Here is a 17,856-nt window from a genome sequence, read left to right as displayed (position 1 = left end):
AATGGAGAAAACTTGGAAAACAAAGAAAAACACAAAGAAAAAGAAGTCACGAATAATTCACCATCTAGAGACATTCGTTCAATAGCTTAATTCCTTCTGGCCTTAAAAAAATGCAATTTATAGATACATATTGTTTACAAAAATATTAGACCATAATACTGGCACATAACCAGCCTTTCACCAAGCCATCAGGAACATTTTCCTGTCAAAAATGATTACCTGGTATTTCACTACACGGGAAAAACATGATTAATATAACCAATATGTTTTTAAAAAACAGTCAAGATGTTTCCAATTATATGTCGTAATAAATAATGCTGCGAGGAATACTTCTATACATGCCTCTATACATGCTCATCTAGTTTTCTTTTCAGCAAATTTTTGGAAATGGAGTATTTGGGTCAAATGGTATAAGAGAAACATTTTGCCTACTGCCTTCAGAAAGGCAGGATCACTTTACATTCACCACTAGTAAAGAATCATGCCCGTTTTACTCCACTCTCACTAGTACTGGGCACCATCAGGCTTTTTAACCTTCACTAACGTCACAGGTAAAACACGGGATTGCGCTGTTTTCGTTAGCATGTCTTTGTTTAGCACCAAGGATGAACCTTTTTGCATGTTTACTGACCATCTGGATTTCTGCTTTTGTTAACTGCCTGCTTATGAACTTTGCACACTTTCATCTCTAGGTGTTAATATTTTTCTAAGGACACAGCTTTAATGCAGGCTCAAGACCAGGTTCAGCCAGTCTTTGGGGGCTGGGGGCGGGCGGCAGTTTAATTAGGCCACCAGATTACCCTCCCTGCCTTCTGGCCTGCTAGCATGGGGCAGCTCTCCCAACCCTGGAACACATGGGTGTTCCCTGCTGAGGTCTCTCTCCTTTTATAGGCAGCCCAATTTCTTTTGGTTGCAGGCTTTCCTTATTAGTAGGATAATTTGAAGTGTCAGTGTTTTCTGGTTCTTACCAGACACATTCAGGACTGCTTTGATACCAAAAGGAGCATATTACTTGAAGCCACAAACAAGTCAAGGTCCACACAGCTTAGAAAATCCCCCCTGAAGCACAGGAGAGGCATCCAACCACAATCTAGTCTGATCCTATTGCATTTCCTAAAACTGAACTGAGGTAGCATCATCAGAAGCTGAGAGTTACTCTTATCTTTCTGTGATAAGTTAGAGACTTGAAAGCACAGATGCAAACTAGAACGTGAAACGCTAGTTTCACTGATGCAAGGACTTTTTCACATGCTTGAATAAAAGGCAGTGTCAACTTGGGCATCAACAGAGTTGTGTGGCTCTCCTGCCTCCATCAGTTATTGACAGTGTGACTCTGAGCAAGTTACCTAACTTCACCAAGCCTCAGTTTCCTCAGGTGCAATTGGAAGATACCATCTACCTCAAAGGTGGTAGTGAGAGCGTGTAGAGAAGAGTACAGGGTGAGCACTCACGCAACAGCTGTCCCTGTGCTGTGCTCCAGACTGTGAGACCTATGAGGGTAGGGACTGTGTTCCTCTCACCATTATGTGCCCTGCATCAGGCACTGGCACTGGCCTGCATTGCAAGTCATGAAAAGAAGAGGACTCGAATGAACAGAATAGAAGCAAAGCCAACTGGAGGCAGATTGGAGGAAAGGGCGAAGCGTCTACTGGGGCGAGGTGGCGTTGGCCAAAGAGGAATCTCCTGTCTCTTGGGACAGACCCCTTGGCAGAGATGAGAGAGACCACCAACTGAACTCTGCCACCCTGCCAAGGGAGGACAGGAATTTGTTGTCCAGGGACATGATGGCATGAGACAAAAAGTTCCAGAAACAGACATAAGTCTCTAAAGATTTCTGATACAAAGTGATCAAAATTGGCCACATAATGGGAATCACAAGTATATCCTGAGACCTCGCTGCCTAAAACCTCAAAATATAGCCAGATCTATTTTAAGATGAGGGAAAAGAATCCATTCCCTTTAGCCTGCCAAAATCCACCCCTAATGGAATGAGCTAATCCTAGTGATCTGAACGGTGAATTCCTTATGGTGTTTTGGACGGGGGAAGGAATATAGAATGACAAAGACAATAATAATAGCTGGCAATCGTTCGGCAGTGCTATTCTAAGACCCTGACCTGAACAGCTGCATGTAATCCTTATGACGGCCCTGTGAGGGAGATACACTGTTCTCATTTTGCAGATGAGGAAACTGAGGCACAAGGCAGTCAAGTACGTTAAGCGAAGGGAGCATCTCACACAGTTGCATTTTGTGCTTTCACATCTCTAACCTATTGCAGAAAGATAAGAGTAACTCCCAGCTTCTGATGATGCTACTACCTCAGTTCACTTTTAGAAAACCCAATAGGTTCAAACTAGATTGTGGCTGGATGCCTCTCATACATGCTTGGGAGGGATTTTCTAAGCACCTCCCTGAAGAGCTTTCCTTGCTCTGCCTTTTGCAAGTGCCTCCTTCTTTGTAAGTCAACCTTGAGGCCTTGATCATTTTTGTCCTCACAAATATTTTAATATTTCTAGGCTCTTTACGGTGTTGCTTGCAGATAGGTCAATTTTATGCTTCCTGTCATTTTATGTAGGCACAAGAAAATGGTTTCTTATCTACAACGCCACAGGTCTAGATTCCCTTTAACTACAGGAAAGTAAGCAGTTATTTGATTTGTAATTTAAAAACATGCTCAGGAGGAAGGTGATGGAACCAGCTTGTTTAATAGACTGTCAAGACGTTAAGCACCTGGCTCATATCGGAACAAAGTAACTGCTACTGAAAGGGTCTCCTGGACCAATAAATCTACTGAGCTCATGATCATGAATCCTGGGGCTTCAAAACTAGCTCCTACTCTTATAGTCACTACATGTGTTCACGAGAAATGGATTCCATGAGAACTGTTGGATGACAGCCTCAAAAACACTCCTCTTGGTATAAGTGCTGGCTGAGTCTAAGAAGTAAAGAAAAACAAAGGTGCATGGAGAGGAAACATCTGAACCTACTGCGGGCATTTTCCATTACTGAGAATTAACAGATTTGGACTGCACAGTACACAGTGCAGTTGTGCGACTCTTGAATTCCTGGGCTGACCCAATTCCTGTGGAGCTTTCCTCTCAGATCCCCCCAAAGGCTGCAAACTGTGGAGCTTCAATATTGATGGACCAGGCACACCAATCACGATTAAAAGGAAGGGTCTTGATGAGAGAGAGGACATAGGACCCTTTCCTAGTTTCCCCACACATAAAATATTTCCACACCAGGTACTCACCAGCAGACTGTAGAAGAATTCATGGACAAAGAGCCCCATGGCACAGATCACCAGATACAACAAATGATAGAGGAATTCAACATCCAGAACCATGGCTCGGTAGCCTCTTGTGAACGTCCCACAGTTGCCCACAAAGCTCATTAGAAAGATGATTTTATTGCATACCTGAGAACAATGACAGGACCAGTCAGATGGCAAGGACTGTGCCAAACTCTTCATGAGAGCAAAGAGAGTGTCTCACACAGATGTATTTCAGTCACCATGCCCAAACAAACGCTTCCTTTTCCACCTGGTGCCCACCAAACCCACCAAGAACCATTTGCAGATCTAAGTCATTTCATTACTTTGCTTTTCAGGCATATTACAAATTACATAGTAGTGAAATAACTTCATGTGCAACAGTAATCAAGTAGCATTTCTCTATGGCAAAAACAAAATTAACACATACTGAGATTATGATTTTCAAAATGAGATATGAATCATTTCTAACATTCTTATATGAGTTAGTCAAACACAGAAGTCACCTCAATCCACGAACCCTGTGATCAGAATGATCAAAAGCATTTTCTGAACTTGCTACATTCTAGGCACTGGAAGGTGGCAATTGAATGAGCAGTGATCAGTTCTTGCCTTTCATTGCTCCTAAGTCCACAGGGAAAACAAGAATTTTCTTGGGGGAAGAAACATAAGGGACTCCAGGATGAGTTCTATTCCCCCTGCCCTCTCTTCTGGGAATAACTTCTAATTACCCCTCTGAGTAGCAGTCTTTGAGGTCTGGGTGGGACTCCAACCTGGCCATCACAATATTGTATTCCCCTGGGTACAATGACTGGTTTAGAGATAGACACAGGACCAAATGGAGCCAATGATGTCCACTGAGCTCTTTCTTGGGATTGCAGCAAAAGATAATTTTGTTCTTTCCCACCAACCTTGAACCTGAGCAGCTGTAAACTCTGGAGCTGCCACATTACCAACACTGAAGGCACCACCAGCACTAGGGACACAGAGCCAAAAGATGGCAAGGAGGAACTGGGCCCTGAGGACACTGTCTGAGCCCCTGTATCAGCTGTGCCTGAAGCAAGGCTCTTGGTTTCTTGGTCAAAATGAACCAATACATGTTCTCCTTTGCTGAGGCTAGCATTGATTAGGTTTTCTGGTATCTGCACCTGAAGGAGTCCTAACTGAACTACTGTGCGATATAGTCCCACCTTTGACAGAAACCCCAATGCCTGGAAGTCCATCTCTAGCAATATGTTGACAGAAAAACTTGGCTCAGGAGGAGGCCAGAGAGGAGCCTCTCTGGATGCACTTGGTAAAACCATCTTCTGCTACTCTAGCTCCCTCGGCCACAGGTGCGGGGGAAATACTGCCAGTTAATCTGGTAGGTTGGTGTAAGTGAGCTTCTCGGCAATCAGATAAGCGAGGAAGCCGACACCCACAGATCGCTGCTGGCTTTCTCAGACAGGCTAAGCATTCAATCTGCCAGTTTTTTCCAAAATTCTAACCTTTGCTAGTGGAGGGGCTTTCATAGGGTGGGAAAGTAGCATTGATTCTGGATGATCCATGATGATGTGGTTTCAGGGAGGGGCAGATGGTGCCCTGGGTGACATCACACATTACAGGACCTCAAACATACCCCAGCTCCTGCCATCTTAACAGGGTGATCCACTTCACCTGAATCCATTCTCCCCTCTAACTTCTGCCCTAGTTTTCTCCATTGCTTCCCCAGGAAATAGCTGCTATTTGTGGTCTCAGCCTGCGGCTGGACTCTGCTTGTTAGTCTGAGATCTGACTCCCATCCCCACCTCTCAACAGAAGTAGCTCATGTGAAGTCTCCAAGGATTCTGCGCACCCAGCAGTCTTCCTGTCTGCTCTTAGCATCTTTCCCAGCTCCCTGCAGTGTGACAAGGCTCCCACCGCACCCTGCTTACCACTCTCCCAGCTGGGCTTTAGGACCCTGCCTTCTCCTCCTCCAGCTCTCAGAACTCCAATGTTCTTTCTCTGTCTCTGTCCACAGCTACTTTCCCTCTCCCATACATTCCATGTGGGTGCTTCTCTCTTTTAAAATTCACTCTAGGCCCGGCATGGTGGCTCACGCCTATAATCCCAGCACTTTGAAGGCCGAGGAGGGTGGATTGCCTGAGCTCAGAAGTTCGCAACCAGCCTAGTCAACACGGTGAAACCTCATCTCTACTAAAATACAAAAAATTAGCCGGGCATGGGGTCACGCGCCTGTAGTCCCAGCTATTTAGGAGGCTGAGGGAGGAGAATTGCTTGAACCCAAGAGGCGGAGGTTGCAGTGAGCCCAGATCACGCCACTGTACTCCAGCCTGGGTGAGAGACTGAGACTCCGTCTCAAAAAAATATGTAAAATAAAATTCACTCTAAATAATTATTTATTATAGCTGTTTGCCCCCCACCCCAGCTCATGTTGTTGTAAATGGTAATTAATTCTTAGCTGAGTCTTTCCCCCACCTGATTTTTCTTAAAGAAGTGATAACTGTGGAATGATTATCACAGAAGGCCAAAGAAAAAAAGAACTAGGCAGTCCATAGAAGACAGCCTCTGAAGTACTGAACATTTTTTCTACCTAGTTGTTTATGTAATTCTTTTGTATTTCCTTCTTAAATGGTTTCCTCTTGCTGTAGGCAATCCTTACATTCCCCTCTCCACACCGATACGTAGTTCTGGTCATGTATTTCCAAATGCCCCAGCTAATGTTTAACAGCCTGTCTTTCCACCTGAAGCCCAGTAGTTCAACAATTTAAATGCATTTTCACCCTGAAAACTAGATCTTGGCATGACTTCATTTTAGATGGCCACAGTATTCTTCTCGCAATCATTTGTGACTGAAAATTTGGAGCCATATTCGCCTCCTTCATTACCCAATCAAGACAGTGATACCCTCTTTGTCTGAAAAAGGGACCCAGAGTGGCAATATGGTTTGGTTCTGTGTCCCCACCAAGTCTGTTAAATTGTAATCTCCAGTGTTAGAGGTGGGGCCTGGTGGGAGGTGACTGGATCATAAATAGTTTAGCGCCACTTGTCCTGGATACACTATAGTGATAGAGAGCTGGTTGTTTTAAAAGTGTGTAGCGCCTCCCCATCCGCTTCCCTCCTGTTCCAGCTCCAACTTTGCTGCTTTTACTCCGCCATGAGTGAAAGCTCCCTGAGGCCTCCCCAGAAGCGGATGCTGCCATGCTTCCTGTATAGCTGCAAAACCTCAAGCCAATTAAACCTCTTTTCTTATAAATTACCCAGTCTCAGGCATTTTATAGCAATGTGAGAATGAACTAATACAAGCACATTGCTTTCTGGGTGGGGTAAGGCTCTGACTCTGTGCCCACCATGTGTTGTTACTATTTCCTTCCTCTCTCTTTCTTTCTCTTTTTTTCTTTTCTTTCTTTTTTTTTTTTGTCAGTCTCATTCTATCACCCAGGCTGGAGTGCAGTGGCACCATCTTAGCTCACTGCAACCTCCACCTCCCAAGTTCAAGAGATTCCCATGCTTCAGCCTCCCGAGTAGCTGGGATTACGAGCATGTATTACCATGCCAGGCTAATTTTTGTATTTTGTTTAGTAGAGAGGGGTTTCACATGCATACTGGCCAGGCTGGTCTTGAACTCCTGGCCTCAAGCAATTTGCCCGCCTTGGCCTCCCAAAGTGCTGGGATTACAAAGATTTGAGCCACGGTGCCCAGCCTATTTCCTTCCCATTTCTGACGTCCATACCTTCCTTCTTTCTTGTACACTATGTTTAAGACTCAGGCTTGTCAAACCCAATCAAAGCGCCGCTACAGCCCCTAAAAAGCCTCTTTGCCTCTAGTCCCTCCCGATGAATCCACATAACATGCCATACCGAATGCATTTTCTCCAGAACACTTCTTTGTATGGACCATTTCTTGGCTCAAAAACACCACAGGCACTTTCCACTACTGGGAACAGAGTTTCCAACATATATTCTATACAACACTAATCTCAAGTGATACTTACAAAAAACTGCAGGAAAATAAGTTTGGGAAACAGAAATACACTGTTTTCCTTGGAGGTTCCTAATCCATATTAGTACAGTAAAGTCTGTGAGGAAGCCTGCAGTAATGAAACCCTTCATGATGTGTTTACCCCAGCATTTTTCATGTGGATTCAATCACGGGACCCTTTTTTCACCTCGTATTTATCAACGTGGAATATGCTCTGGGAATGCTGACCTGGGGGACGAAGTCCAGTTGCTTTATCCTAAAATTCAGTGCTGCAAGTGACTCATATAGGATCATTTCCTACTGATCACTACCGACCAAGAATGAGGTGAAACTCTTTATTGTCTCTTGATAACATCCAGGGCTTTCCCATTGTTCTGCTCTGGCCTATGCGGTCCACAAAACCAAAACACTCTTCTCAATCCCTGCTTCATGGCCAGATCCTCTCCATTCCTTTTTTTTTTTTTTTTAATTATTATTTATTTGTTCATTTATTTATTTTTGAGATGGAGTTTCCGTTTGTCACCCAGGCTGGAGTACAGTGGCATGATCTCGGCTCACTGCAACCTCCACCTCTCAGGTTCAAGTGATTCTCCTGCCTCAGTCTCCTGAGTAGCTAGGATTATAGGTGCATGCTTCCAAACCCAGCTAATTTTTGTATTTTTAGTAGAGATAGGGTTCTGCCATGTCGGCCAGGCTGGTCTCAAATTCCTGACCTCAAGTGATCCGCTCACCGGGCCTCCCAAAGTACGGGGATTACAGATGTGAGCCACTGAGCCTGGCCCTCCATTCCTTAAGCCCTAACTTCCATCCTGCCTCCTCCCTGTTATAAGCTTTTCAGCTTGACATGGCCTCTTCTCCTCTAAAGTCCTTGCTGCCTGTGCCACATGAATACTCCCTTTGGGACATTTGCTGTTGCACTGAATTACTCTATTATTTTGCAATATCACTTCCAGTTTTGCATGGGACCTCAGCTTCCTTATATGCTCAGGGCAGAAAACCCTGGAAGGCATTTTTAGATCCTCCAGTGCCTCACATGTCCAAATTTTCTCCGTCCCTTCACCAGGAAATCTCTCCAATGTATGGTTTTATATCAGTTTGTCCTAAGAATTCTCCCAGAGATGAAATTGGCTTCTATCTTTCAATGGTAGTGAAACAGCATTTCTAAATGTCACCACTGACTTTTAAATAACTGTCTCTGCTTCTCCTCTTCCCTCTCTACCTGCCCTGTATTTGTATTTGGCCAGGCCCTCTTACCTCTCCCCTCTTTTCTATGTGGCCCTTTCCAGAAGTGGGTGCTGTGTTAATATTTGATCATTTCACTTATTGTCTAAAATCTCCTGTCCCAACAAACCTTTAACCAGATTGGTAAAACTAACTTAAATCTCAAAGTGCTACCACTTTTTCTGCCTATCTCCTGACAGGGATAGTCCCTAACAGTGAGAATGCTGATGTCCAAGGGATACATTACAAGGCTCACTGCACCATGAGGAGCTCAAGAGGGAGGCGTCCACCTGCAGCGATCCCTTGCTTCTGCTATTTTAATAGTTGCCCCAAACAATATTTTTCTGGACTGAAAGCACAGGCCAGGATTCTAGGAACCAGAATGCAAGGCATTCTTATTAATCTGCAAACAAAAAACAGTGGCAAGGAAGGTATTCACACTTACATTGAAAGCGCCCAGAAGAAACAAGGTGGGTTGTAACCCGACCGAAAATATCAATCGTAGAATTGTGGAGGCAATTAAGGCCCGGATGCCATGGGGCTTTGGGAGGGCAATGACGATGGCCAGAGAGATGAGCATGGCTGTCCACAGGAGGCCCGACCAGTGGGGCTCCAGGGTTCCTGCAAGGACAAAACAGGGTTCTCTCACAAATCTGTGCATTCACTGAGTACAGGGGACAGACCTAAAACATGCACCATTACAGATTCTTCAATAACTTTTTTGGCTTACGAGTCCCAACTCTCACCTCCAGTTCTCTGCCCCATCCATAACCAGCCCCATCAGTGTTTTCTGACCTCCAAGCCTTCACACACGCTCCTTCTGCTGGGAAGTTCTTCCCTTCTCGTTCATCTCAGGTCTTAGCTTTGACATCACTTCTTCCAGGAAGCCTGCCCCAATCCCCTTCCTCCCCACAAAAACATGTCAGGAGTTCCCTCCTCCTCCATATTCCCTGCTTCCAGTCATCCCTACAGGACACTATTTCCTAATGGTCAGTTTATTTGTCTCTCTCTCACCCGATTGCACATTCCCCAAGGGAAGTACCTGGTGCCTGGCAGGCACTCACGAAAAGCTTGTTCGAGAAATAAAACTCATGCATGTGTCACACTTCACTCAGAGAAGGCGACGTGGAAGCCTAAACTTAATTTCTATTAAAAGTATGCAAAGGAAAAATGCAGGTCCCCTGCCTGAATCAGATTTCTCCAAGGGAAGGAGAAAGGCAACTTCCGTGTCATAAGCATCATCCTACAATTAGATTATCCCTGCAGTCAAAGAGCTTATACCAATTTTTATCATCTCTTGCTACTGCAAGTTCTATTTAGAGTGTCCCACGAGACGGCTTGGTTATATAACATGAGCCAACACGGCTAAAAATATAGTTCTGTAAAACACTCATTAAAAAAAAAACACCCCTATTTCAAATGCTGTCACATTTTGAGTCTCCTTCAGATGTAAACAAGCAGCACTACATGATTAAGGCCACTTATATAAAGGAGCTTCACTTCTTCAGAGATGCTGGGATTGTGGCACCATTGGGGAGGAGACACCTCTGCAGGGTACAGCTCTTCCAGCAGCTGCTGGCTGCCCTAGTTCATTGAGTCCACACCTGCCGGGATTCAACCTCACTTTAACAACTGTTCCCCCCGCCCAGCCACTTACCTCTTCCCTTTTGAAATCCTTCAAAAGGCAAAGCTGATGGGGAATGGGGACAAAGAGGCAGAGGTTTCTCAGAGATTCAAGAAGTGCACATTGAGGCGCATGTGCTGCTTTCCAAGCATTTAACAATTGTTAGACAATCTTGTCAAGCCCTTGACGTTGATGACCATTTATTTAGCCTATTGTCCCCAGTCTACTCTAAAGGAAACTGAGTCTCGGGTGACATTTCTTGCCCAAAGTGATGCAGCAAATGGTTGCAGACCATTTGCCTCTGAAGTCGATGGTCCTTAATCAATATTTTTAAAAAGCCATGCATTTTAAGGGTAAAATTTGGTGAATCTTGGCAGTTCATATAGTCATGAAACCACCACATGTAACTGTCACCACAATCAAGATACAGAACATGTTTATCACTGTAAAAGTCTCCTTGTGCCTCTTTGCAGGTGATGCCTTGCCCCATCCCTACCCCCAGTTACTACTGATCTGATATCAGTCCCTATAGCTTTGCACTTTCTAGAATTTCATAAAAATGGGAAAATAATCCTATCAGGTAGTCTTTTGTGCTTGACTTCTTTCACCTAGCAAGTTTTTAAGATGCATCCAGGTTACCATGTTTGTATTGATACTTTGTACTTTCTATTGCTGAGTATATTATAGTATGGATATATTACAATTTACTTGTCCAGTTAACAGTCAATGAGTTTCTAGTTTGAAGTGATTACAAATAATGCTACTAGAAACATTCATGTACAATTCTTGGAGTGGACATATTTTCATTTCTCTTGGACAAACATAAAGAAGTAGAATGTTGGATCCTAAAAGACAATACCAAACTGTTTTCCAAGGTGAATGTATCACATTGCCTTCCCACCAGCAGTATATGACAGTTCCATCTGATCCACAGCATCACCAACACTTGGTAGTGCCCATCTTTTTCATTTGGTCATTCTAGTAGGTTTGCAGTGGAATGGTGTTGTGATTTTAATTTACATTCCCCTGATAACTAGTGATGCTGAACATCATTTCATGTGCTTACTGGCCATTCATATATCTTCTGTGAAGTGTCTGATCAAATGTTTTGCCCACTGTTTTAACTGAATAGCCTTTTTATTATTGAGTTGTAAGAGTTCTTTACATATTCTGGATATAAGCTTTTTATCAGATATATATTTTTTTCAACTATTTTCTTCCAGTGTGTGGCTTACCTATCATTTTCTGTAGTGCTTAATGCCATTTTAAATGGACTCTTAAGATGATCTCAGTATCATCAATGTGACCAGTACAAGGTATGTCCCAAATCCTGAAGAGGCCAATGTAAAAATGCTGTCTCCATGCTATAACAGCAGTGTTAAAAAACACAGTGCTAGATTCCAAAAAACCAACTCTAGAAAGACATCTTTGAGACAGTTGGAGAAATCTGAATTTGGACAGGCTATTACAGGATTTGCTGTTAGTTTTGTTAGATATGATAATGGCATGGTGATTATACATATTTTAAAATGTTCTTATAAGTTAGAGATATACACTGAAATATTTATGGACAAAAAATCCAAGATGTCTAGACTTCTTTAAAATGTTTCAGAAAATATAGCACAGGGATAGATGAAACAAGATAGGCAAAATTGTTAAAGCTGGCTGATAGGTACATGGTAGCTCATTATACTGTTCTTTCTACTTGTGTGTATATTTGACAATTTCAATAATAAAAACATTTAAAAAGTAGTACTACATTTGCTTTAGCCATCATGGCATGCTCACAAATTCAGTAAGCAATCTGAAGCTGCCTGAGTTGCATGCTTTTGAAAGACTGTAACTTGTCAGTTCTAAAACAAAGTTGTGGGGGCGGTGATAGTTTTGAAAAGGAGCTTTTAAGGCCACTGGTTCTTGGCAGTCACAAACCTTGTAAGCCACAGCACCACACAAAATCAGCACACATGATATGGCTGTTATATACATTCAAGTGGGACATTATGAAATCTTGTCTTTAGGATGCAACAAATTCTAACACATATTAGCTCAAAGAAATACTTTCAGGTCAACAAACCAGATCTTGTTTCTAGGCAGGGTTAATACAACCCTTCTTCTGAGGATGGTTAGCAGTGAGTATAGAAAATGCCCTCAATGCATCTCACAAAAGGAAAAAAGAATCCCTCTGAGAGTGAATTGATGCACTTAAGGCAATATCAGCCACTAGATAATGGCAAAGGCTTCCTTGGGTCAGATCAGCCTCAGGTCAAATCTCCTAGGAACTCTGATTTTTGCTTTTTGTTTAGTCCATCAGCATGAAATTCTAAAGCCCATGATTCCAAACCAGGCATCCTTGCCTCCTGCAGACCAGCCTGAGTTGATGGCTCATTCAGAATGCACCATTTTAGAGCTGAAAAGACCCTCAATAGTCATGCCATCCAGGGGATCTCAAGCTTGGATGGGCAAGAAACACATGCTCTGGAGATCTTGACTAGTTTGGCAACTGTTTTTCCCTGGGTTCTGCAGGACTTTCTGAAGCCATATCAAAATTTTCCAACCATGGGCTTAATGTAAGCATCTCTTCACACAGAGGATGACAAAGACTTGCTGAAGTGGCTTGCCCAGAGTGGCTTGGCAAGTGAGCGGCAGGAGTCAGGCAGACACCTTAAGTCTCTGGACTTCCTAAGTCTTAAGAATGCCACGGGAGGAGGCTTGTCACTGAAGGGTGGGGGGCTGTCAACTCCCTGTCCCCAAAATGGGCCTGAATGCTGCCACAAATGACCGGTGAAGAAAACAGACGTGGTGAATAATAAAATCTGTTTGAAATACTTTGAAGGCAATGGAGAGTAAATGAAAACACAGACAAGGTAAGGGTTGAATAATCTGCTGTGAGGAGCATGACAACTTCCCTGAGGTGAAAGGAGACCTGGGCCTCCTCTGCCACAGCTGGCTGAGCTCCTCACTAGCCCTCTGCCACACATACCTCTGCTGACTGGCAGCTGGGTTAAGGTGAACATCCCCAAAGAGAAAACCTTGCAGCCCTGGGTTCTAGTCAAATCTTTTAGACACAGACATGGGCATTCATGCTTCCTGACATGACATTTAAAAAAAAAATCCCCCCTGGACTTGTGTTTAGATTGTACTTTTGGGTGGTGGGGGGGATTCAAATGGTGCCTTCCATGTATCTTAAGGTCAAACAGAAAAGCTAACTCCTCAAAAGGGTAACTTAGGCATATAAGCATTACATAACATGTCATTGCTTTCAGATTGGTCCTTAAACTGACTTATTACCCATACATGTCTGGTCAGTTGATGTCTGTATGATTAAGCTAAAGAGTGGAGCCTGAAACTTACTCCTGTGTGGTTTTTGTGTCTTACGTTTGGGCTCTTTATCCCATTATCTTTCACACAAGGTGGTTCCTGGCAGGTTGTTATATGCGTATGTGAGGTGATCTGCCAAAAAGCTCTGATGAAAAATTTAGCTGGGAGGTGGACCTCCCAGGTGGCTATTGTGGATGTCAGAAAAGGGGCCGTGAATGTATCACAGAAGGGGAGCTTTGAATGCCTGCCACTGGAACCCCACAAGTGAGGATGCTTCTAGGATGCCATTAATGTGTTGAGGGGCCCCAAATAGCAAAATGCCTCCCTCCGAATTGTCTGCCTTTTCTCAGCAAAATGTGTAGCCTGGAAGGAGGTGGGCTGGGGGGAATCCAGAAAGACCATAATCATCATGTTTGTTATATGAATAATGGCAGGTAGCTCTTAATAGACTAAACATTGTACAGTCTGCAGTCATTCAAGTCCTGCCTCCCCTGGCAAAAAAAAAAAAAAAAAAAAAAAAAAAAAAAATTCCAGAGATTTCTTACAAATTCTTTAGTCTGAAATCAATTCCAGAAGTGCGGTGTGGGAATACACATACTGGACTGAGCATCAAGACATCTATGTTTTAGAGTTAGCTCTGCCATTAGTTAGCTATGTGACTTTGGCCTGATCTCTTAACTGCTCTGAGACATAGTTTCCTCATATATAAAACAAGGGGCCGATTAGGAGACTTTCTCACAGGTTTAATAGTATCTAGCTGCTTCTCTTTCTTTCCTGGTTAAAAAAAAAAAAATGGATAAAAATGTTAAATTATTTAATTTAGATTTAAAACTAAATCTGTGGTAACAGCTACAATCTCCTCTTGTCTGAACGTGGATAACTGGGATCCCCCATATTGCACCAATACATCCAGGAACCGCAATTGAGATGCAAGTCATAGCCTTCCTGCTGTTTCTAATAGATTTTTTGAAATTAAAGATATGGGTACCTCCTCGGACTCCTTTAAATGGGTAGAAAAACGCCACGAGCAGGTTCATCAGGACGGCCAGGTTAAACGAAATGCTGCTCCAGAAAGACATGTTGCGGGCACACCAGTACAACACGGGCTGGGCTGCAGAGACAAAGGCAAAGCCATGTGAGGTTGGAGACCCCGAGCGGGAACGCCAGGAATGCAATGTGGCCCTTCCACCCGCTCTGCCCCACAAGTCCACTTTTGTTCCCGGTTTTTACCACAATAGTAAAAATGATCGTTTGTTTTGAACTTGGTACATAATGACATCAGATTGGTTTATTTTTGTGTGGAGTACTTACTGGAACAGAAGATGTATTGGGGGTGGAGTAAGGAGAGAGGAAAAAGAGAAAAGTTGGAGCATCTATAAACCCTGTATACCCCAGTCACAGCCATCAGTTACGGAATCTGGGGGTTATCCAGAGTTCACACATTGAGTTCTCGGTTCCCCCTAGGGCTCCGGGACCAGACGAGATGCCTGGAGAGACCCAAGAACTCAATTAGCTTTTTAGAAGTGCGGGGCACTGGGGAAGGGTGGGGGAGATACAGCATTCAGAGTCCGCCCAGCTGGGCCCCAGACTAGGGCTGGTACCATTTCCACATTACTCTCTGGCTCAACATGCTCCGCTAACACGCCAGTGCCTAAAAGCAAGGCAATGATTCCTCTCCTGGCATTGAGTCATCTGCCATTTGCCTGAAGTTGGATGATCATTCTTGAGGACAGGGAAGCGAGGGGTACAAGTTGCTGACCTGGTGGTCAGCAGCAGAGTTCCCATCTCCAGAGCTATGGCAGAGAAAGAACGTGGCAGCAAAGCCATCACAGAAGGTCAAGAGACAGAGACACTTTGGACATTGCTGCCACCTTAATCCACCGTTGCCCACAGGTTATCCCATGCTGGCCGGGCATTCTCAGTCTTAGAACAACAAAACACTTGGTTACGGGGTGCCTTTTTCCCTGAACTCTTTTTCAATGGTGCTTTACACTTAGGGTGACACTCCAAAACAGACATGGTAGGCATAATTTCAGTGTCCATGTCAGAGGCGAAGTTTCCAAAACACAGTCTCATTCCATATCATCTCCCTCCAGAGAAAAGCATGGAGTACGTGAGAATGGATCTCTATCGTATATTTCTTTTTCCCAATGAAGTCATCATGTAACTTTGGGACAGCAGCCAATGACAAATCCAATGGCCCTATAATAATGCTTGTAGCAGCAGCCAAGCCTTTGGGAGCTTCCAACCAAAATAAAATTATGGTGCAATTAAATAGAGCCTTGGGTAATTTATTAATCGCCCATATCATGTTTGCACTTGGTAACAGGCAGTGTTTCCAAACTGTAGAGTTTTAGAGCCATGAGCAATCATCTAGTTTAAAATCCCTCATTGTTTAAACGAGAGAAACTGAGGCTCAGCACAGGGCAGAAGCAGTGGAGATCTTGTTACCCAGGTTAGTGATCCTCTGGGGTCAGCGACAGGGATAAAAATAAATGACCCATGTGACAATTCAATGGGGTAGCCAGCCAGGACCCAGTCAACCACTAGGTAGCAATGTACTTTTTTTGGGAAGTTGATTGCTGAAGTAAATTTAAGCTGAGACATTTGTCTGCTCTAGAAACAACAGTTATTGTGTTTCTTCTGGGACTGAAGCCCATTTCTGATCTGGATATGTAAACTCCAGAAGAGGACAGAAGAGATGAATGGCAAAGAGTTGATAATTGCTGAAGCTGAGTGATGGATACATGGGAATCTGAAATATCCTCTCCACACTAGTGTGTGTATAAAAAGCTCATAAAATGAAGTTGGGGGGAAAATGGATCTGGTAAAGCTCAATGATGGTCTGTGTAAGCTAGCATTTGCTTCAGAGGGAGTGCTCGGTATCAAACGTGAGTGTGTTCACTGCAGGATATGCTAATATGATTGTAATAAATGGTCTTTAACTATGGCATATAGCTCACAAAATAAACCTTATTTTTATAAAGCTAACATTCTACTTAAGTTGTAGTGATGTTTTCAACCTGGACAAACATTCAGTCCTTCAAATCAATTAGGTATTTATCCAGGTGCAAGAAGATGCTTAGAGACCAATCTTGACGTGCAATGTCTTTTATTTTCTGTGGCACATGGAATTATGTCCCCGTCTACCTTTCCAGACACTTCTCCCACTCCCCTTCCCAATATACTCTGCCTTTGTATCCCAATCTAGTGGTGGGTCTGAACACAGCCCGTACTCTCCAGCCTCTGCACACTCCCTTTGTGTCAATTTAAAAATATGTTCATGAATTATTTGATCCTCCTCCCTCCAAGTGGTACACCTTAATGTCCTTTCCACTTGAGTATGAGCTGGACTTAACAACTTGCTACTAATAAGAGCAGACTGAAACTGTTGGTTCATGCCTTCTGAGACGAGGTGATATTAATAAAAACACTGCAGCTTCCTCCTCCCTCCTCCTCCTCCTCCTCTCTCTCTCCCTCTCTCTCATCAATAATTTGCTCTGAGGAAATCATCTGCCATGTCACGAGGATGCTGAAACAGACCTATGGAGAGGTCCATGTGGAGGGGAACTGAGGTCTCCTGCTGACAGCCATGTAAGAGCACCAAGGAGTGGACCTTGTAGGTCCACTTATGCCTTCACATGATGGCAGCCCTGGCTGATATCCTGGCTACAATCTAATGAAAGACCTGAGCCAGAACCATCCAGAGGAGCCACTCCCAAGTTCCTGACCCCAAGAAACTGTAAGAAAATAAACATTTATTGTTTTAAGTCACAACATGTTGGGGCAATTTGTTATACAACAATAAAAAGCAACTAATCTACTTTCTGTGGCAGGCAAAATAATGTGCCCCCCTCAAACATGTTGACATGTGTATCATTAGAACTTGTGAATGTGCTACCTTACCTGGCAAAATGGGCTTTGCAGGTATGATTAGGTTAAGGATGTGAGGAGGGGAGGTTGTCTTGGATTATCTGGGTAGGTCCAATGTGGTCACAGCATCCATATAGGTGAGAGAGTGAGAGAGGGAACAGGAGGGTCAGAGCCACAGTGGCGCAGCATGAGAAATGCTCTATTGGACAATGCTGCTTTGAAGGTGGAGGGAGGGGCCAGGAGCCACAGGTAGCCTCTAGCAGCTGGAAAAGGATATGGCCTTCAGAAGGAACACAGCCCTATCAACACCTTGGTGTTAGCTCAGCGAGAATCTTTTCAGACCTCTGACCTCCAGAACTGTAAGATAATCAATGTATGTCATTGTAAGCTTCAAGCTTTGTGGTAATTTGTTATAGCAGCAACGGGAAACAAATACATCTCCCCATTCCCCGGTCTCTCAGGCTGCGTCTATCCAAGTCCTACAGACCTTTCTAGATGCTACTCGATCCTACCTTTTCTCTGAAGCCTTCCTTTCTTGTACTTCCATGTATCAATGCTTGATTACAGCTCTGGTCACAAACAGCTTGGT

At 43.7% G+C, this 17,856-nt stretch overlaps 1 protein-coding gene across 4 annotated transcripts in view; it reads right to left on the bottom strand.

Moving 5' to 3' along the window:
- The window catches only part of ITPR1 (inositol 1,4,5-trisphosphate receptor type 1), a 353,524-nt gene that overhangs the window by 37,784 nt on the left and 297,884 nt on the right, over positions 1 to 17,856 (bottom strand). For all 4 annotated transcript variants that reach the window (XM_010365717.2, XM_030921814.1, XM_030921842.1 and 1 more), the window contains 3 exons: positions 14,383 to 14,505; positions 8,898 to 9,073; positions 3,254 to 3,418 (listed from right to left, as the gene is read on the bottom strand). In XM_010365717.2, the coding sequence (XP_010364019.1) occupies positions 3,254 to 3,418; positions 8,898 to 9,073; positions 14,383 to 14,505 (464 nt within the window). The remainder of the gene's footprint in view (positions 1 to 3,253; positions 3,419 to 8,897; positions 9,074 to 14,382; positions 14,506 to 17,856) is intronic.

This window comes from Rhinopithecus roxellana, chromosome 1 (assembly GCF_007565055.1).
Source record: "Rhinopithecus roxellana isolate Shanxi Qingling chromosome 1, ASM756505v1, whole genome shotgun sequence".
Lineage (NCBI taxonomy): Eukaryota > Metazoa > Chordata > Mammalia > Primates > Cercopithecidae > Rhinopithecus > Rhinopithecus roxellana.
The sequence above is the reverse complement of the archived record's forward strand: the minus strand, read 5'-3'. Positions and strand labels throughout refer to the sequence as shown.